The following is a 23,096-nucleotide window of genomic DNA, read 5'->3' on the forward strand; positions in this document are numbered from 1 at the left end:
ACATTTTAAATGATAAAATATATATATATTTTTTATTTTTTTTATATATATATTTCAGACTCATAAGTGATCGAGTTTGTGCTTGCTGAATACCATAACAACAACTGTTTTTACTTTTAATGTCACGTGAGCGCACCATGTTACATTTTATTTTAAAGCTTGCGTTACTGTTATTTTTTTCTGCTTCTTGCTTTTATTTTTCTAGGAATGCATTAGAGAAATAAAGTTATTTACGCTCCGTTTTGGACTTGTTTGTACAAACGAGCACAATGTTGCTGATGGTTATAGCGTTGTGCCTGTCCTGTGCAGAAGGTAAGCCATTCCTCTCGTATCCGTCATTTCCTGCTGTTGGACATTGCTATATAATTTCAAATAAATTCTGTATAATTTAATATAATATCTTGCTTCAGACTATTCGGGTAGAGATGGACTTCACTGCTATTGTTTGGAAACAATTAGCCATGTCTTCTCATTTATCATGAAATATTTCAGAATCGACAGTATGAGTGTATGAGCTGAAAGACCTGTGAAAATGTTTGCATTAATATCAGTTATGTGCATATTTAAATTGTAACCTGAGTTGTGAACTTTATTGGAAGTAACTTTTTGTAAGTGCATTTAGTCGAGCATATCATTAATATAAATGTTTATTTGGATTCATTTGGCTATTAATATTGTTTTGCATAAAAAGTAATTATAGATTTAATTAGAATGTGCTTATATAATTACCTGCAGAATGCAAATAGCTGCTTAGGTATTACTTTAAGTGGATTATTTGATAGTGGAATTAAAACTTTATCACATACAATTTGAAGTCAATGCTATGGTTTTTAATAATGAAACTGAGAGGAAATGATTTTTTTTTTTTTAAATTGTCTTGATTCACACTGAATAAAACCTTACTTGGTAAGCTCCTAATTTGAAAATGATGTGCTGTGGAGTTTTTAGAAATGCCAAAAGCAGCAATTTAGAAATTAGAAAGTTTAACAAATAGCTAGGCCGGTCATCAGTGCAGAGGCTGAGTGCTAGTTTGAGCTGTGCAAACTCATTCATGTTTGACCTAATGTTCCTAGACACTGCACGGACACTAGTCCATTTTTCCCCTCAGGCTCAGCCATTAACCTACTTTGAGAAATCCCTTTCACACATGAGATTCCTAGTCTGAGATGCAAATATATAGTTTATTTGACATCTACTGTTTTTCAATAGGATTCAATAGGATGCCAGTAGGACAAATCATCACATTGATTAGCACCCTATAGCTTGAAAGACAAAGATAACCTGTGTAACAGACTGGAAATTAAAGCTGAAAAATAAAAAGTATTAGTTTAAGAGTATTTCTTATTTGACTTGACTCTTATGTCAGTTAGGTTTGCTATAGTATACCTAAAACATAAATTGAGATATATTTAAAAAATGGTATAATTTATATAGTTATATAGTTTATTAATTACATATATTTTATTTATATAGCATATAGGCTATGGCTTTAGTACAAAATCTGATCTCTTTGACTATGATCTGTCCTGTGACAGATGGGTTTGACTCAACTCTGCTTATATCAAAAGAAAATGGAGTGTGAAAAATCTGATCAATTAAAAACTCAAACCCATTTGTTCTTTGAAGCTGACCTCTAGTATAGTTGGATACCCTTGCAACCATAATATGTGGGTTATTTCAGTAAAACCTATATTTAAACAAACAGATATCATCAAGGTTTTTCTCAAACTGTTGTTGCCTCACTTGAAGGATCCTCTTTTAGGAATAGCAATCACATATCAAACGTATCAGTATGACACATGGACCAGCATTTGTCAAACTCCTTCAAAAACACACAGCATGTCAAGATCAACCTTCAGCTTTTCAATGCTGCACTTTAGCAATCAGAACAGAAGGCAGTGTAGCCCTTGCAGCCTGTCAGAAGGTAAAGGTTAAAGCACCTCTCCCAGATGAGTGATTTGACAAGCTGCTTGTCCGGACACACAGTAGACCTGATCAGAGTGATGTTGACTATTTTTGCCTCCCCCTGCGTAGCCTTATTCCAAATCATCCAGCACCAAGAGGGGAAATGTTGTTTTGTGCTATTGAAGTTGCAAAAATATTTTGTGGGCTTGACATCTATGGAAATGTTCTCTAAAAAGATTATAGACTAGCACATTAGGGAGAGGCTCAACCGGCAACCGACAGGTTTAGACCAATCATTATTATTATTATTTTTTTTTTTTACTCTGACTTTGAATGAGGAAGGAACGCCATCTAGCAAATGACTTCTCCAAAATACAACCCTGGAATGTAGCAATAGCAATATTTATATATATATATATATATATATATATATATATATATATATATATATATATATATATATATATCATATTTACCAAGCATAATGTTCTGTGAAAGTAACCTTGCCTTTGCAGTGTTTTTGAATGAAAGGTTTTATTAGTACATTATCCTGTAGAGCAATCATTTACAACTAGTGGGCAGTGATTCAAAAACGCGTTGGAGTTGAAGACCGGAATAAAATGCAAATATTAAAATTTAACTAACCATTTAATCATGCTTACTTAGGATAGCAAAATAAATATGCTTTTATGATATCCTATATGTATATTTTGCCTAAAAGATGTATACAATTAAAGTGTTTATTTAAAAAAATATATATATTCAAGTTCATCTAAAATAGGCGTGCCAACATCAGGTTGAACACAAAAATAAACTTGAAGTCAAATCGGGTTCATGAAACAAAACCAGCTGAAAAATTGCATTATGGGGGTCAGTAGGGATATGTGATGTGTACAACATTTTCTGGAAAATACCATTAATACTTTATAATCTCTCATATGTATTATGCTTTTCTAATTTGATCCATTGTGTCTTCAAGGAATTAAGTTTGTGGAGTTGTCAGATGACCCAAGATCCCTGTCCCCTCTCGCTGTTCTTCCAAGTGTGAACTATCAAATCATCAATGCAGACTACCTCCTCCTCAGAGACACCAGTCAGGACGTAATGGACAACTCCAGCCTGCGGGCACAAAGGCAACCTTTCATCCTCACTGGACTCAATGGCCAGCCGGCTATCAATGTCAGCTATGGTCCCATGTCTTTGGAGCAGTCTATACCACTGCATATGATCCACACTGGCCCCAGGATCCGACCATTTATACTGGCCCGTCAAGTAAGATCTTCTACACCTGCCATATATCTGTTGTTTTATGCAACTGGTAATAGAGATGATATGAGCGAGGGGCCGGTGCAAAACATCCCAGGGCAGAACGAAGGAGGGCATCTCTGCGTTACAGCATATGCCTTCTGGGAATCCAGGGAGGTCAGGGAAAGCTGTGACATCTCAGCAGATGGTGGTTTCTGCTTGGTGCACCTGAAGCCTGAGCCAGGGTGGTTCAACCCTGGAGGTAGTAGGTCGAGCTGGGAGCAGAGAGGTGATCAAAGAGGAAATGTTGCTGAACTTTACTACCAGATCGGACCCCGTCCCAGTGGTCAGTGTGTCCCACAGGAGAGCAAGATAAGAAGGGGTCCACAGCGTGGTGAACTGGGACGGCAGATCTATGGTACCTCAATGAAGAGGATTGGGACTGTAAACCTTCTGCGATCACCTCCTGGAAACCCCACGTTTATGAGATTACGTCTTGGAGGAGCTGTAATCATCCAGACATCCTCGAAACCACTGAAGACCACAGACACAGCCACATTCTACGTGTTCCTAACAAGTACATCACCGGTTGAAGGTTTCATACTCAGGTAAATTGAGATCACACTTTCTTACCTGCCAATTTTGCTTAAAGGGATAGCTACCCAAAAATGATTTACTCGCCTTCATGTTGTTCCAGACCTGCATGAGTTTGTTTCTTCTCCAAAATATCTCTGGAATTTAAAGTGAATACGATCGCTGCAAAATATGGCATAAACAAGTGTTAGGTAGATCTAACCTGGCTTTCAGACTATAATCATTTCACATGCTTCTACCTCGAAGTCAGCAAAAAAATCTGTGCACATAATGTAGTGCTGAGAAATTGGATTTACTCTGTTCAGGATTATATGGTTTTCTCAGATGGCACAATGAATGTCAACTGTCTTCCTGGAAGAGACTTTGGGTCAGGCCAAAATAAGATGAGGAGGTGCGTTGGGGATTGAGATAACAGCGTCCTATTTGGAACAGAAGTGTGGCATGGAGCCAACAGATGTGTCAAACTCCCCAGAAGCTTAGTGCATTTAACAAGTATGCAACAATACAGTCATGCCACTTCATAGCCGAGAAAATTTAATGGTCCCACTCAGTGTACAGATCAAAATGTAATAACCCTGTGCCGGCTCAGTTCACTTTTCCAACTTGAGTAGTTTCAAAGGCACTCTTCCATATATGGCAAACTAATGGAGAAATTATTTGGCAGCATTCATTCCTTAACATTGCACTGTTTGTGCGGCTTCTAAATAATGCATCAACTTAATAGAGCAAGAAAATAAATATCTAATAACTACTTGAGTCCTTTGGGCAGAAGTGAACATATTACAGCGAGAGCTCTATCATACAAAAACACACAGTGCATTCAAGTCTCAACCCACAGCAATGGAGTAAAAACATATAAATTAGTAAATTGGATTTACAGGCATATTTGGACCAGAGGTATTGTTCTTTCCTGTATTGGCAAACCTGTTATTTTTCTGACAAAGTTTGTTTGCGTTAGTTTGGAAGGCAAGTGAATCTGGGGACTGACTGATGATGTAAATTGTATTCTGACCCATATTGTAAGCCAATAGTCAAAATTCCAAAGTAGTTTAATTTAGATGGTACTGTGGGGATATATATATATATATATTCCCTAAAGTGTTTTGACTCTCTTTGGACATTATGGTTGGACTGATATCTAATATGAGATTTTGATTTGTTCTGGTTATTCTGGAAATTTGAGGAACCCTGTCTGTGATCTGAGATATACATTTGATCGGCAACTGAGCTCTATATACCACCTGAGCCCCCAATATCCATGCGGCTCTGATAGGGTTTACTTTGCCCCCGGCCCTGGCTCAAATGGACATTTGCTTTCAGTGTTAGCAGTAAAGTGAGGTGGAGGCTGGTATCCCAAAGAGATTGATTTTATCCAGGGAAAAATCTCTGCCCCACTTCTCTCTCCAAGATAGAGTCCAGACCCCTGAGGTTATGATAGATAATCCTCACACTGATTGAAAATTAGTGAAGTCTTTAACCCTTCAGAGATCTGCTCTCTTTTACCCAGAAAGTTATTTCAGCTCAGGCTGCCTGGACTATAGACAAGCTCAGACAACCATTAGACATCACAAATTATGAAGTGCCATGTGCAGTGCAACACCACCAACATGTTTTCTGTTACTAAAAAAACCCAGTTAATTTAGAAAATATCTTGTTTACATTTACAACATTCTACATTGCGAGTAAACCACTCGTGGCAGTTGTGACAAAAATTTTACTCTGTGCGACTAAATGTCGCTATATATTGCACGCCTCTGGAGCAACTAGAGGTTAAGTGTCTTGCTCAAGGACACATTGGTGTTTCACATTGGATTCAAACCCAGGTCCCTCACACCAAAGGCATGTGTCTTATCCACTGCGCCAACACCACCCATATTCATACATGGTTATCAAGTTTTATTTCTAATCACTAAAGTTCTATCATTAAACAGTGCTTAATACCATAATATAATGCTTGACTGACTGATTAAGATTTAAGAAGCTGTGCCATTTTACAAATATAAGCTGATTGGAATCATATATATGTGTTGGTGTGTGTGTCTGTGTGTGTGTGTGTGTGTGTGTGTGTGTGTGTGTGTGTGTGTGTGTGTGTGTGTGTGTGTGTGTGTGTGTGTGTGTGTGTGTGTGTGTGTGCGTGTGTGTGCATGTGTGTGTGTAAAATAGTATATCAGTCTGGCGAGTAAACTAAAAATATATAATATATAAATATAAATATATATAAATATAATTCTACTTATTAATGTTATGAATTCTATTCTATTTTATTCTATTCTATCAATATTCGTTTGTCTTTGATTTTGTGTCAGGGATTCATTCCATCAAGATCCTCATTATAGATTTGACTGAACTCTTTTGCCACTCATCCATACAGTGTTTCTTCCCCTGGCAGACCACAACAGAACACACTCACAGACCCTCTGTCTCTTTCTCGCTCTCTCTCGGTATTGCAATAATTTATTATTATTTTCCTTATTTTCCTCTCATGCTTTCATTGTTTCTCTTGATTTCCCTGAATTGTAAAATGTTTGGATTATCCAACTGAGGGCATCATCTGCCTCTAAAAATTGCCGGTCTGCACTGAAGATGATGACGATACAAAATGGGTCAAGACAGACCCTGATCCCTCTCCCCTGAGTCCCAGGGGTTGATTGACAGATGCTGTCCCAGAGATCTACATGCGATGTGAACTGATATCAGCCGTAATATCATGTATTTCTTCTCAATACCAGATAAAAGCCCATCACGTGTGTTTATTGCATTATACATTCTGGGAAAGAATCATTAAAATCCACATCTGCATGTGTCTTTTTTTGTGGTCTCATTGTGCACATATGCTAATGAGATCTGCTGCCTGGAAATCTGTTGTTTTTGAGGCAGAATTGCAGTATGTGGTGTGAAACTGAGGAAAAAAAAAAGATGGATGAGGGGTCGAGGAAAGATAATGCAGTGTGTCACAATGCTGTCAGCCGTGTTTCCTCTCTGGCTGAGGTTCCCAAGACGCCTGACTCCAGCACATGTCTGTGAGATTCTCTCGTGGCAAGACTCCACAGTCTCTAAGTCCCATCAGTGGAGAGGAGGGACCGACTAACTGACTGGCTGGTGGACAAAGCCAAGAGATACAGGAGAAGAATAAAAATAAGAGAAGAAAATAAGCATTTGGCTCTGTCTTTAAACTTAATGGTGGACATGTGGTTGTGTTGGCCCAAGCGAAAGGAGACAGAGAGATTTAATTCTCTATAGCGGCATGCTCGCTTTACACCCTTGATAAATACAACATTGATAAATGTTCATTCGCTCTTTCTGCAACAGAGACTGAGCCAAGATTTAAAACTGGCAAGTGAAACAAGGAATTGAGAGCAATGCTAACTGACCTCAACCCATGGTTAACAGGTCCTATGAACAGGATTTAAAGCTGTCCGTTATATCTCCCTTCTGCTGCCATTAACCAGTTTGTATGTTATTTGTTGGTTTATTTTTAGTTTTTTTTATAAATGTGGCCCATAAGTCAGGTTGAATGGAAAGGGGATGTCAGTGCAGATGGGCTTGAGATGTGTTTGTTAATTTTCTGTCCACGAGTTTCTTTAACACACATGCCCTCTAGCAAACATTCAGTTAGCACTGGACATGTTCACTGTATCATACATGGATGTTTACTGTGTGAAGCAATGCTAAACTGGAATATTTTGGCAAATTGAGTTCTTTTATTCCTTAAGTTCAAACATTTTGATAAGTAAGATTTTTTTTTTTTTTTTTAGAAAATAAATTTGTTCAGCAATTCTGCATTAAATACATCAAGTGACATTTAGTAAAGACATTTAAAATGTTACAAAATATTTGTCTTTCAAATAAATGCTGTTGCTATTTAAATGCTATTTGAACTTTTTTCTTTAAATTGTGTATCACGATTTCCTCAGAAATATTAAAAAGGACAACTGTTTTGAACATTGAAAATAATGAGAATTAAATAATATTTGTCGGGCACCAAATCAGCATATTAGAATGATTTCTAAAGGATCATGTGACACTGAAGACTGGAGTAATAGCTGCTAAAAATTCTGCTTTTCTATCACAGAAATAAATGTTAATTGTAAAATATATTAACATACAAAACATTTTTTTAATTGTGAGAATAATTAATGATATTACTGCTTTTATGGTATTTTCAATTAAAATGCAACCTTGTTGAGCATAAGACTTCTTACTGACTTTATACTTGAATGGTAGTGTAATATTAACTGTACTTGTGTAAATCCTTTAATAGCAGCAGCCAATAAGATTGCAACTGGCCATTTAAGCCAGCTGTCCTGGCCTAGTGATTAAAGAGTTTGACTCCTAAACCTAAGGTTGTGGGTTTGAGTCTCGGGCCAGCAATACCATAACTGAGGTGCCCTTAAGCAAGACACTGAACCCCCAACTTCTCCCTGGGCGCTGCAGAATAAATGGCTGCCCACTGCTGTGTGTGTGTGCACTGTTGTGTTTGTGCGCACTTTGGACGGGTTAAATGCAGAGCATGAATCCTGAGTATTGGTCACCATACTTGGCTGTATGTCACTTTCACATTTTTGTATTCAATATGCTACAGGCAGTCAGTCAGCAGACTGTGTGTCTCTGTCTGAAGCTGAGACCTTTCCACTGATGTCATCGATGTGTTTGTGTGTTTCTTCTCATAGAGCCACATCAAGAAAAGGCATGTCATTCAGCACAGCCAGACCCAGTGACGCGCACATGTGGGACATCATTCTGGAACCTGGCAGAGGAAGTGACACCCAAACCATCTCTGTGACCTGCCAGAAGAAAAGCACATTTACTAGCAAAAGGCAAGCCCTCGCCGCATCATCCTCATTGTTCTTAGAAACTACTGAACCGCAGACTCTCCGTAGTTCACACTTCAAAGGCATTTCATAGCTAAAAAGCATTTTCTGCCCTTGCACATCACCAGCTGTGGTATGTTTCCTCTGAAACTCTGAGAATTCAGTGACAGATTGCTAAATTATTTTTTAACAGAGAAAAACTTCCTTCTAATTTCCCACTCCCCATTGTTCAGGTACTCACATATGTTCAGACAACCTGTTCGCCTTTTGCAGGATGGTATTTTGAATGAAAATTAAAGACAATCTCTTTCTATAGTTAAAAGGTGCAGGTTAACTGCGTTTACCCTGTACAGACAGTAGCTTCAGAGAAAAACTTGACACTTTGCGATTTCATGATTAATGCCATTCAATCAATTCCATAACGTTAGTTATTCATGTGGAAAGCGACTGAAAATAACTAAAAATAAATAAAAATGTGAAATCTTTCCATCACCTCTGCTAGTAATTACAGAAAACGTACCATTCCTCCGCTGTTATTAAGAAGAATGAGCTCAGAGTGCATTATACCTATGTGCATCTAAACTGGGGAGCGGTTGGCTTGGTTTTCATATAAAGAGATTTTTGATTGTTTTTGGATCCAATTCAAATGCGTCTTGAATACTGTGAGCATCTTGTCAGTCTCCATCTGGGTGTCATATTTCTCTTGGTCTCATTGGCTCTTGTTCATTGTCCACGGGAATGTGTTGCCAATATTATTGCAGAGTATAGCATGTATCATGTATAATGTATAATTCTAGCAGCTTGTAACATGCTGTACATAAACATACTTTTTTTAAAATATTGAATATTGATTTAATCGGATATCAGTTTTGTGGAAACTCTAATAGCTCATCAATGGCTGCAGTCACCCGCTGCCATTAAGCATGCAGTGCAGTCTCTCCTGACTACTTCTTTCAGTGCCATTCTTTCCATGTTTTACAGCGACGACCCACTTAACTTTAATCATCCTCAGTGCATCAGTGTGTTAGACCAGCTTAAAGACCAACACATTCCACAAGATTAGAGCAGAGATCTCCACATCAACCAGTGAAACGGAAAAGTTAACTCTGTGCTGGTAAACCTTTAATACAGAATAGTGATTATGGGTCATGGCTCACTTGACCTTTCACCCCTTATCTCTTAACGATGGTCTTGAAAGCAAAAATCCGTGTGAGATTGCATCATTTAAGACAATATTGTATAAAGATTTATAGAGTTTTGAATCAAATCTCTAAGGATCTGTCCACTCTGGGAAAGCTTTTTCTACACAGACACTTACTTTTCTGATGCTTTCAAAGCTTCCTTTTTACGTGAGAGCTTCAGCATACCATATAGAAATGCATGAATCATAAAAAGTTGGATTTAAGTCTTTCTTTTAGTTATATAAAAGCACTTTATCAAAGCCTTTCCTTGCTGAAAGATGTGGTGTTAGCTGAATCGTGTTCCTGCAATGAACCTACTGATACACTCATTATAATGCTGCCTGTTTTAATGTGGATGAGAAGCTCCATCTCTGATTGTGATTTCATTATTTAAGGGTTAGTTCAGGCCAAAATGAAAATTCTGTCATTAATTACTCACTCTCATGTCGTTTCAAACCCGTAAGTCCTTTATTTCATCTTCAGAACACAAATTAGGATATTTTTGATGAGATCTGAGAGCTTTCTGACCCTCCATAGACAGCAAGGTAACTACCACGTACAAGGTCCAGAAAGGTACCAAGAACATTAACAAAATAGTTAATGTGACATCAGTGGATCAAAAGTAATTTTATGAAGCTATGATCATACTTTTTTAGCTAAAAGTATGTTTTTTTAAATTCTCCTCCCCTGAGTTACCACCCACCGCCATTATAGTGTAACATTCGCATGCTTTCCTCTGTTCGTAAACAAGGTGCAGCACATGTGTGTTCTACGTCAGCAGCATCAGCATCATGCGCATGGGTTGTGTTATTCTTGATAATAGCAGTAGATGGTAACTCGGGGGAGAAGAATTGTTGAATAAAGTCTTTATTTCTGTTTTCTTTGTGCACTAAAAGTATTCTCGTAGCTTTGTAAAATTACGGTTGAACCACTGATGTCACATGGACCATTTTAACGATGTTTATTCTACATTTCTGTACCTTGAATGTGGTAGTTACCTTGCTGTCTATGGAGAGTCAGAGTGCTCTCGGATTTCATCAAAAATATCTTAATATGTGTTCTGAAGATGAACAAAGGTCTTACAGGTTTTGAACGACAATGGGGTGAGTAATTAATGACAGAATTTTAATTTCGGGGTAAACTATTCCTTTAAGATTTCACACTGTCCTCTTTGGCACTGTACAGTATGTCTCTGTTGACCCAGAAAACGAATTGAAGTTACTTGTTGCAGAGATTGGTATGTGACTGTGTGCTGATCTCGTATTTACAGAGGTCTGCTGGAAGTCTTACAGTTGGACTTTGAGACGGAGGAGCAGAGTGATCAGTTAGAGAGCCAGATGATCACGTGGCGACTGGAGCTGCCTGGAAACATGATCCGGGATGAAGGAACCATGAGGATTTACACCATTCAGAGAGACTATGTGGGAATAGCACCACTGATCACGGTCAGGAATGTTTGTTTTTACTTTTGACCAACTTTCTTTGTATTATGATCACCTGGAACTATTATATATATATACATATATATATATATATATATATATATATATATATATATATATATACATATACACACATATATATATATATATATATATATATATATATATATATATATATATATATATATATATATATATATATATATATATATATATATATATTTTTATATATACATACATATATATATATATATATATATATATATACATATATATATATATATATATATATATATATATATATATATATACATATATATATATATATATATATATATATATATATATTTATTTATATAAACTTCATTGTTTGGAAAAAATCAGTGTAAAAATTATTTAAAAAATCTTATATTGGTTTAGAACAAAGCATCATTTTGAATAACGTGAAGGTAAATAAATGACAGATATTTTTATTTTCTTTGAACTATCCCTTTAACTTTTAAAGGTTTTGTGAGGTCATGTTTTGTAAGGACGTCTGTGAAGCGTGGACCCTTCAAAATGAAATCGCATTGGTGTGACAAGTATTTGTCATGCTTTGAGAAAAGTCCTTTCACTATAAAGCTACAATGACAGCCTTTATACATGATTTATGTGTCTTTGTTCTGTCTGTGTGTTTTTGTGAGTGTGTATATGTGTATTAATTGTCCAGTGGCACAGTGCCACTTCTTTTGGCCTTTGATCTTCCTCTAGTCCCCTAACATTGGTCAAACTACCGCAGAATTTACCCTGACATTCACTGACATTAATTTTATTAGGACACACACGTAATTCCCAAAGCCATCCACATGCATTCCTTTGTAACAAGTTCTCCAGCAGCCATTAAAATATAATGATATAGCTTTTATCATGTAAATATTCAAGACAAATAAAACAAAAAGAGATTGTGACAATTCATTGATATCAAGCATGCATTATAAAGCTAGCTGCCAGATTTGTTTACTGGAACGGTCTGTTTCACAGTGACCCTGTCTCTGAAATAACACCGGTATAAGAGTGTGGGATTTTGACGGAAACTTTTCAAATCACAGTCAGCATCTGTTGTGTTGCATTTGGAGGATTCTCAATCGCAACTTATAACTTTCTTTTGTGGTTCAGGGTGACATATATGTTAGCCAGCTAGATCACATCATCTTATATGTTAGCCAGCTAGATCACATCATCTTATATGTTAGCCAGCTAGATCACATCATCTTATATGTTAGCCAGCTAGATCACATCATCTTGCTAAAATTAAAATATGCAACATTTAGAATACATTTCAGTTTGAAACCTTTATCCTTTAGTCTGGTCATGTCAAATTTAGTGCTAAATGAGTGTTGTTTGTTGTGCTTTTCCAGGATACGGAGCTCCTGAACACGGCCGTGCTGACTGGGAAGATGGTTTCTGTGCCTGTGAAAGTTTTGGGAGTTGAGGCTGATGGCTCCATCACAGATATCACTAACTCATCTCACTGCAGGTCTTCAGATCAGGATGTCCTGAAGGTAATGCATGTCAAAGTCAGGCCACTTCTGACAGTTTTAGCAATCTCACACTCTCTGTGCTTCCTATTAGCAGCCTTCCTCTGCTTCTGAATGACTTGTCTATCTGACCTCAAGAGCACTTGAGAGAGGGGTCAGAGAATTCGGTTTAGAGAACTACCACTTCCTAGTTCCTCACCTAAAAAAAGAAAAAAGCCCTCACTGAACTTGTGTTTTTTACTTAAAGCACAGCTGTCTTTTCCCCCTGTGTATTATGAAGAGCTTTATCCCTTTGTTATTGCCGGATTGTCCTCTGGGTCAACTGGATTTGCCTCGGGAGCAAAATCTTGTATCAGACAGTACCAAATGTAATCAAAAATGTGCTCATAATTGAACTAATTTATTCATAGTACCATAAACTGCATAGGCCCAACAATATTCAAAACGATCAACATGACATAAGCTGAATACGATAATTTAACTTAATATCCCTTTTCGTGATTTAATTCTCTCAGCAGGAAATTATTCACAGCACAAACCCATGTTTATCTTTTTTTTGCGAGGGAACGCATATTTAATGTATTCTTATTGACCTTGTCTGAGTTTGAATGGACCTTCGACTACAATAATGAAAGATATAGAAATTATTTCCCTTGACTTTTAAAAGTTGATAAGCATGCTTATTTTGCTATCTAAAATATGCACAGTTATATAATTTCATTATTTAAATTGTGTGCCCTTGATAACAGTCTTATTTTTTGCATACTTATTATGAAGAATTTGAGCTCTTTTTTTTATTATTTCCAGATCATCCTCTGGAGTTTTTCCATATTAAACACTTTCACTTTCACAGATTCACTGTGAGTATCTGAGGATATAAAGATCTCCAGTCTTTCTCCAGTGCCCTCCTGAGTTCGTCTTTTCCAGGTTAAGCCTTCAAACATAAATGAAGGGACTAACTTATTCAGTAGTAAATAACAAACAAGGAATGACTGAACTACTGCACACAAACCCATGCACCACATGAATAAATTACATTATTTTGAAAATAAAGGACGTCTCTCTCAATCTTTTTTTTTTTTTTTTGTCTTGAAAATATTTTTATGGCACACAGTTCTGAATCAGACTAGATCTGTGGTTTATAAATTAGTCTTTGAAGTACTGGGGGTGAATGAAACAGTTATGCAACAGTGCCCATAGATTTTCCTAATGAGATAGAACAATGTACAGTACACAGGGCTCATTACCTTACACCACACTGATGCTCATGTCTGCATTACCAGAAAACATCTTTTATATTTTTTATATTTACATTTATACTTTTATCAGGCATTTTTATCCAAAGCCATGTAAAAATAAGGAATGTCATACCACAAAATATTTTTATGTAATATAAGACCATGCGAGTTCTGCAATACAAAGTTCCAAAATTAGATATTAAGAGATTTAGGTGTCAAGACATCAGTCAGTGAAACTGAAGAGACTAGATTTTTGGTTAAGATTTCGTTTCCACCATTGAAAAACATTGAATGTGGGAAATCTAGGAAGTGATTTTGTGCCTTGCTGTGGAACCACGATGCACGACTCACAAACTACAAAATTTAGGAAATAACATTGAATTTCTGTAGTGATATAGTCTGTAGCAATACTGAAAACATAAACAAATCGAGCACCTGAGAAATAAGAAGCCTCTTTCCTCCTAAATATTGTGACTGATCTATTAAAATATCTTTAAACCCATGCTACCTGTTAAACAGCACTAAACTTAATATGCCCTTTTCACACACAGGTGTCTGAAAGGTGTGATTCTGTGTATGTTAACGGAAAGGAGACACGCGGAAGAGTGAGGATGATGGTGAACTTCACCTACAGCTACCTGAGCACACAGCTGGAGGTGAGCGTATGGATGCCTCGACTGCCCTTGCATATGGAGATATCTGATCCAGAGCTCAGTCAGATCAAAGCCTGGAGAGTTCCTGTCACAGGGAGCAAAAGGTAAGAGACAAGTGTATTTGCAATGACACACTGCCACAACAAGCTTCATACGGTTTAAAATGTTGGTGCTTTTAGTCAGAATGTAGCCATCTGAAATCCATATAGCAGTTGTGGGTATAATTCAAATGTGTAATAATATCATTTTGCACTTTTAAATGCATTTATCTAAATAGTGACAAAACAAATGTATACACTTTTATAAACAAACATATGTGGTTTATTTTCTTAAATTTGACAAAGGTAAAAAAGATTTGTAATTATTAACATTTAATTGTCTATGGTTTGGTAATCAATAATATATTTTTTTAATTCTTAGTTCCCCAAATTAGCTCAAAACATCTATATTTGATGTTCCACCTCATTATAACTTTTTCCACTTAAAACTCTAAACTGTTAGAATGGAGAATGTGTTGTGCAGTGATTTCCCGACATTTTTTGACATTGTAGACTTTTATAAATAAATAATGAATATCATTATAAATAAATAAGTGGGGTTTATGTTCTTAAATTTGAATTTGAATATATTGAAATTATTAAAATTAACTTTGGGGGGCAGGAAGGGGTTCTTAATAAAAAAAAAATTTGTTGCATAATTTATATTGTGAATTGTTCTTGAATTTTTCAATCTTGTATTCCACTGAGAATTTTATTTTCTCATTTTATTTTTAATATTGGTTCCTAGCTCAGAACTTCTATATTTGATTTTCCCCCTCATACAGACTTTTTCCACTTTAAAACTGCTCCAAAGCGTTCTTGTTAGAATAGAGAATGTGTTCCGCAGAGATATCCTGGCAGTTTTTTATGACATTGCAGAGACTTTCATTATAAGGTAGAGATGAGAGATTGCTGAGCATAGTCAAATAGCAGATATATTGAGAACAGGAGAGTGATGGAAAAAAAATTGTTCATCTTCTCTCCGCATGTTTCTCAGAGTGAGCTGGGACACAGAGGAAGAGGATGAGAGGAAGAGCCGAGGCTGCATGCTGCAGTATCAGCACAGTCTGATTCAAGTGCTTACGGTCTTCACCGCAGAATCGCCAGATCCAAGCAGCCCATCTCCTGCATACTTCCTTGGCTCTGATTGGCAGGTAGATGTGACGCGGCTGGTGCGCTACTTTCTGAGAGTTGGGGATACGAGCGTGGCTCGCCTGCAGGCAGGATCCGTGCTGACAGGCAAGGCTGTGGGAGTCACCACTGTGCAGGTAATGGTAAACATGACAGAGTCGCCCGCAGCTGTCAGCTTTGCACGATTCTCATTATTCATTAAGACAACAAAGTTTAATGTGAGTTTATTTAAAATGAGTGACAGTACAGACAGCAGATAGATGGATTGCTTTTTTTATTATTATTATTATTGGAAGACAAATAAATAAGAAATGATGCCATGCTGGTTTCTGTTGATCAGGTGATGTCTCCTTTGTCAGACTCTGTTCTGGCTGAGAGGATGATCCGGGTTCTGGATGATAAAGTCAGTATTACAGAGCTGGGTGTGCAGCTGGTCTCTGGACTTTCCCTGAACCTGCAGCTCAGCTCAGGAAGCAACAGGGCTATTGTTGCCAAGACAACTACACAGGAGATCATACATTACCCCAAGCAGGTAATTCATGTAGCGACATGGGATGTCAGTCTAATTAATCAAATTATAAGCTAATTAATCCTACCACAAAAAAAATTGCATATGTAAGAGACAAGTGAAAAGCCCCCCCAAATGATAATTCAAAGACATGACGTTAATTGTGGCTGACACATAAAAACTGAATAGAACAAGTGGCTTTATGTGTCAATATATTGTAGGTTTTTTTTTTTTTTTTTTTTTTTACATATCACTGAACATTGAACTGGTATATATAGTACAGTGCAAAGCAATCTATAGATTCATGTATTTATTACCTGTGCATTGCATTTTGCACCATGAGTACTGTTTTTTTAAATACTGTGTGAAATTGGAAACACAACAACACAAATCAAAAACTCAAACAACTCTTTTAGTCTTTAATAAATAAATAAAATATTATTTTTACATTATTTTTTAAATGATTAAAGGTACTAAATTAACATTGCATTACAGTTAAATTGACATGTAATTAGTTACTAAAGAAATGCATTATCCATCCAAGTTGTTTAAAATAATTTTAAGTGTCTGGTACCATTCATCACTATCCACGAGAAGCACTGACCATTATGCGTAAGAAACAATAGTGCCAGGGCTGAGTGTCATGACATGATCCAATCAATATCAATCTATTAGTACTCAGTGAGAGGTCTCATTCGTCTCTTGATGGGCTTTGCAAGCAGAGCTCCTAAGGCAATGCATAATGTATTTCACCCCAGAATATAGGACAGCCTGTGGTGCTGTTTGCTTATAATGTATTAGCAAACAGCTCTGGGTTATTGTGCCAAAGCTTGTTACGGTACAAACTCTTCACACTGTGCACTCTGATGGTTGAGCAAATGGAATTTTGACCACAAACATAAATATTGATCCATTTGGATGCATAAAGCTCAATGAATGGTTTTTAAGCAACTACAAGTGTGTCCAAACTCGGTTCAGGAGGGCCACTTTCTTGCAGAGTTTATCTTCAACTTGCCTCAACACACCTGCCTGGAAGTCTCTTGATTAGCTGGTTCAGGTGTGTTTAATTGGGGTTGGAGCTAAACTCTGCAGGACAGTGGCCCTCCAGGAGCAGGATTGGACACACCTGACATACTATTTCCTGCCAAAGAGCTACTTAATATGAAATTAACATGGCCATATCACTAAGATGCAATCCTAGCTGTCATGCTAACTGGAAATTGATTTCCAAGTTGACCAGCTTTGATGCTTCAAACTTGGATGAGCCTGTTATAGTGGTACATAATGTTTAAGTTAATATTTGTTACTTTATACTACAGGAGGCAGTGGTTAGCTGCTGGCTAAAGTTCAGTGATGGCTCTCAGACTCCTCTTGATATTTACAATCCCAGTGGTTATTCCCTCACCATTTCTTCACTGGACCCAAGGGTAGCATCTGTGCAGAAGATCCCAGGGTCCGTCTTTGTTGTGGTTGCTGAAGCCGAGGGACAGGGGTTACTGCTCAGAGCGGAGCTAGCTATCTGCGAGGCCTGTCAGAAATCTAAACGCAAGAGCAAACTGGCTGTGGGTGGAGGCATGGTGCAGGTGAAATTCCCTCCGGATGAACAGCTTGCAGGGAATGGCAAAAAAGAAAGTGTCCGGGTCAATGATGGTGAAGATGGAGACAAATTGATCCTTACATCCAACCTTCAACACACCGTTATCCAAGAGAGCACCACAAATGTGATCAAAGCGTCAACCAAATCCAACTTTCAAGAAGCAATAGGAGATGGCGTATCCACAATTAAGTCAATAAACACTATGGATAAAACACTCTTAACTAAACCTGTCGCAGACAGAGCACTTGTTACTGTAGGTCCCAGAAGTCCAATAAAGAATGGCTATGGAAACTTGCTTGAGAGCTCCAACTTTCCATTTCCACCAGAAGAACCTAAGCAAGAACCACCACTAGTGGAGAGTGATCTGATACATATGTTTAGTGTGTTCACAGACATAGAGGTCTGCATCTATGCATTGGTAGGGCTCTCTTGTTTGGCTGTTATCGCCATCTTACTTCACTGTGCCACCAAAAGTGCAAGATTACGCAGCAAGAAGTCTCCAGTTCAGTCCCAGGGTCAATCCGAGCACAAGCATCACTGGGTTCGTCTAGGCACCGCTGCAGAGCAAAACAGAGCTGTTCCGATTGCAACTACCTCCAAGCAGGAGATGCAGGCAGCTGTGAAGATCCCGAGAGCCATTCAGATGGAGAAGAGCAGAGGCCCTGAGACAATCCAGCCAAGGGAGATCCCAGCCATTGCAGGCGAGGAGAGAACTGCCACTCTAGGGCGAAGAACCAACACGCTTCCTCCAAGATGGGAGCCGATGGCTCCTTTGCCTCCGATGGCTGTCAGATCAGCCACCCTCCTGGCAAGGCCCATTCGCACTGAACCTCTACATTCTCCCACAAGCAAAAGGAATCAAGTACAGTTTACAACCTTCGCTACTCTGGACATCAAACATCTGGCTGCTCTCAAGAACAGCCAGAACTTCAACTGGGCCAGCCAACCAGCTGTAGGTTGTCAAGCTGCCACTATTGGCCAGGGTGGGTTAAATAGTAAAGCCGAAAGAGTCAATCATGTACATTTTTGTAGCCCAGTGGAAGTATTTGGTCAGACACCAGGAATTATTAACAAAGATTCCCAAGGGTTTCTGCCAGAAGGTCCATGGCCTGTGGCTACACCAGTGTCAAAGGTGTGATACAAGAAATGGTTGTGTATGCAACAGCTTTATTGGCCTCATTCATGAAATAAGAGCAGGAATCTCTGTGTAAATTGTCCATGAGTCCATGAATCCATTCTTATATAAATTGTTGTATTGAACTGAATTGGACAGTAATGTTTTTATGAACAATTTAACACAAACATTTCTTTCTCATTTATGTGTATGCCTGTCTGAAATGTTTTTTAAAATTTGATGCAAATATTTCAGCGACCTTTTTCAATGTTTTTACTTTTCCTGCTTTTGTATATTTGTAATATTATTATTAAACCTGTAGAAACAGATCACAACAAATATTTTATAAATGTATATAAGATTGCTGATAATATATTAAGGAAGATTATATAATGTTTTATAATGAACCCCTTCTTGTGTTTTTAAACAGACAGATACTCCACATGTAATTTAATGAAATATTTCAATTAAAATGTCTAAAAATGAAATTTTATAAAATATATTGATTAATACAAATATGAAGTTGTATTATATTAAAGTGCCACTGTTATGGATTTTTGAAAATGACCTTACATGCGGTGTGTAACGTAGCTGTATGTGACTGCAAACCATCTGCAAAGTTGTTAAGCTGAAAGTGCATCATAAATAAAGTTATTGTCTCTCAAAAGAAATAGTCACTGAATCACTCTGAATCGCTTCAATGAGTCGTTTAAAATTTGAATCCCATTTCTGTGAAGTTTACAATTCACTAGCTACCACATCTGCATAATGCCAGCCTACGTCCTGTGTGGACATCCCTTAAAAACTTGAACCCTCTTTAAACGCCATAGCTCATTTGTGTAGATATTAGTGATGGTGAAATTAAGCTTTGCGAAACAGAGGCTTTTCCCTCAGTTGTATCATAAAATGGTTAATTTCCATCAAAGTGAAAAAACGGTATTGTAAGCTCACTGAAACGCTAAATAAAAGCAGCATTGTAAAGATATTAGTATCTATAGCCATGAAATATGTTTCAAAACCATTGCTTTTGCTCAGTTTCATTAATATTTTACAATTACTTAATTTGTTTCGCAAAGCTTCTTTTTTTCATGCAAATTAATTTCCTTTTGCAATTCTTTATTTTTGTTAGCAAAAAGTACATTTGTTTTTTCTCAATACTTAAATTTTCTTTTGCAATACAATGCTTTTGTGAATATGTGTGCCACTGAATTGAGAGAATAGTAGAACGCATAACAACAGACTGGATCATCGGACCAATCAAGATTGTTTGAGAGTTGTCGAGAAATAAGTTACATTTAAATGCATATAATAATAAAAACTTTGCATGCATGCGAACCTGTGGTTGAGGACTCCCAAAGCCAGATTGTGAACCTTTGAAATAGCTTAATAGGGACACTTTATGCTTATTTAATATTAAAATTAATATTAAAACAGAAAATCAGAGCCCCAGTTTTCAGTATTAACTGTTGGTTTTCTGCTTATGAATTTACCAAATAAAGAGTCTGATTGAGTATATTTCTATTGTTGTAGTGGTCCTTAATGACACATTGTTTTGAGCCCATGGTATCACATCCTTTATTTATGTTAACACTGATGCATAGTGGCTCCAGTGGTTTTTCTTATTATTAATATGTGTATTCATCCATTATATCACTGCAGCAGTACAGCTTCTTCTAAAGTTCCTTATGCCTCCTGATTGTTTTCTGGTTCAGATGCCTTTATCTAGTCTTTGACCTGTGCTCTGGTTCAGCTCATCAGTGACCGCATGGAGTGAAAAGAAGAAATCTCTGCAGCAAACAAACTGCTCTGTTTTATTATGCCACCAACCATATCTTTGCAATGACTTCCATCGCCCTCCGCCTAAATAAAAAACCCCAGCTATCTCTCTTTGAGTTAACACTGCTTGAAATCTTGAAATTGCGTTTTCCTCATTGCATGTGGAGAAATAGGTTGGACTAACCCAGATAATCTGAGGAGTTGCACCTCAGGACTGTTATAGATTTGCAGAGAGGATTTCATCTCCAAAACTGCCACAAGTTTCTTCCACAGAAGGAACAGTGACGTATGAAATACACTGCCAAACATGTTACCTTTGTGTAAGTGTAAGTGTTGAATTAATTTGTCATGTACCATGTGTTATGCTGGTAAATCACACTATGCTCTTATAATATTGTCAGTTTTACTGATAAGTACTTAATTTTGTTTTATTGTTGAGTCCTTTCATCTCATGAAAATATTATTATATATTTTTTGGTTTTAAGTCAAATATGAAATGCACTGACTTAGCACAAAGAGCATAGCACAAAGAAAAACATATTCGTGTGTAGGATGTTTTAAATAACAGCTACGTCTGTGCTATCATTACAACAGTCACCTCTGGAGTGTCGGATATTCTATTGATTACAGATTTACAGGACTGAGGTCATTGTGTTTCTGGATTACGCAGTAGTTGATCCCTGCCCACATGTGGGCCAAAAATGGTGAATCTCCTCTTAACTCCATTCACTTCTGGCTTGTATGTATTTGTGGTCAAAGGTAGTATGTTCATGTTCAGGCAGTGTGTCTGCACTTTTTCCAAGTACATTACAAAAAGTATATTTAACGGAATTTATTTGAGAGGGTGTATGTTAGGACAACTTTATTTTATTTTATTTAGTTTACTGAATTTACTCATTGATATAATATTAGATATAATCTTTTGCAAGTCCAAAGACAGTAAAAGATTTAAATTATATAAAAGATATAAATGTATTTTCAGTTTTAGCTGAAGGCTTTACCACTGCATGATAAGAACATGAAGACACACACACACAATAAAAAAATAAAATAAAATAAAACAGTGTTTGTATACATCCTGCATCACTTCTCACTTCATCGGTGTGTGCTGGAACCATGACTGACGATCCAATGAACAAGGGCTAAAGACTGAGAGTGGAGGACTTGGCATCCTCTTACAGAGAAACTCTAACTGATGAAAGCAGCCGCAATGGCGAGCTTCCACGAGTTGATGAGGAAGGAGAGAAATAGTGAGGCAGTGATGAATGACAGTAGGTGAGATATCAGTTATTAAAAAGAAAATGGGAGAACATGACCTCTCATAAAAGATTAAATGAAAAAAAATAATAATAATAATGAAATGTTGTGTTGTTTAGTGGATCAGGGCTGGTAACCAGAAGGTTGCTGATTTGATTGTGACCTGAGCAAAGCACTTAAACCCAGTTTGCTCCTCCTCACTTTAAAAAAAATCAGGGCTTTTACAAAATAATGGGATACCAGAACATTTAAAGTTCCTCTATAGATTGCAATAGTCTGGTTCCGGACGTAAAAATCCTATTCACTTTCTCTGTAGGGGAATTTATTTTTAATGATAGCTCATAAAATGTTAAAGACAGACCTACTGTGAGATATGAGGTTGTTAATCAATACAAAATTTTGATGAAGCAAAATTTCCACATTATTTCAACTTGCTTTTTGGTTTTAAATCAAAGTTTATAATGTTGTGATTCACCTTATAGCTGGTTGGTTTGGTTTTATGGCTTATAACTAAGACTTCTTTAAAATTCCAATTGGAAAAATACTTAGAGAACCAAGGGTGCTGAAAAAGTGGGTGGGCACTATTGCATTCTATTAGGCTCTGTAGAAAACTTGATTCTGATTTGTCAATTGCAACATCCAGTCATGTGATATTTCCTAATATTCGCAGTAGTCCATGACAACGCTGTATCTCGGTCTGCTCTTTGGCTGTACTTTTATGTATCATATCAGATTGCAGACGAGCTTGCAGGTCGCCGTGATTTTGCCAAGACATGTTCCTGGATCAACATCTTGCAATGATCCTGGATCAACATTATTGTCCAAAAATATAGACTTAACCCTATCCTTACCCCAAACCTAACCCTACCCGTAATTTATTCCTAAAATCAGTGAGAAATTATCCTAATCCTGGTTTTAAGCCTAAAACAGATATTGTTTGAAAAGTTATATCTTAATTCTGATTGGTTCTGACAAGGATGTTGATCCAGGAACACGTTGTACTTGGTGAAATCACGCTCGCCCGTGCTTGCAACTGGCACCATCTTGTGTCTCAATTTTCGACTGTAGTTGAAAAAGATCATAGAAGAC

At 37.0% G+C, this 23,096-nt stretch overlaps 1 protein-coding gene across 1 annotated transcript; it reads left to right on the forward strand.

Moving 5' to 3' along the window:
* The first annotated feature begins 269 nt into the window (after positions 1-269).
* On the forward strand, positions 270-20,044 carry LOC127942282 (transmembrane protein 132D-like). The gene is made up of 9 exons (XM_052537964.1): positions 270-312; positions 2,885-3,758; positions 8,415-8,561; positions 11,007-11,181; positions 12,576-12,719; positions 14,485-14,690; positions 15,622-15,892; positions 16,096-16,287; positions 17,583-20,044. The coding sequence occupies exons 1-9, from the start codon at positions 270-272 to the stop codon at positions 18,996-18,998; spliced, it is 3,468 nt and encodes a 1,155-aa protein (XP_052393924.1). The 3' UTR covers positions 18,999-20,044.
* Positions 20,045-23,096: the final 3,052 nt, after the last annotated feature.

This window comes from Carassius gibelio, chromosome A21 (genome assembly GCF_023724105.1).
Source record: "Carassius gibelio isolate Cgi1373 ecotype wild population from Czech Republic chromosome A21, carGib1.2-hapl.c, whole genome shotgun sequence".
NCBI classification, from domain to species: domain Eukaryota; kingdom Metazoa; phylum Chordata; class Actinopteri; order Cypriniformes; family Cyprinidae; genus Carassius; species Carassius gibelio.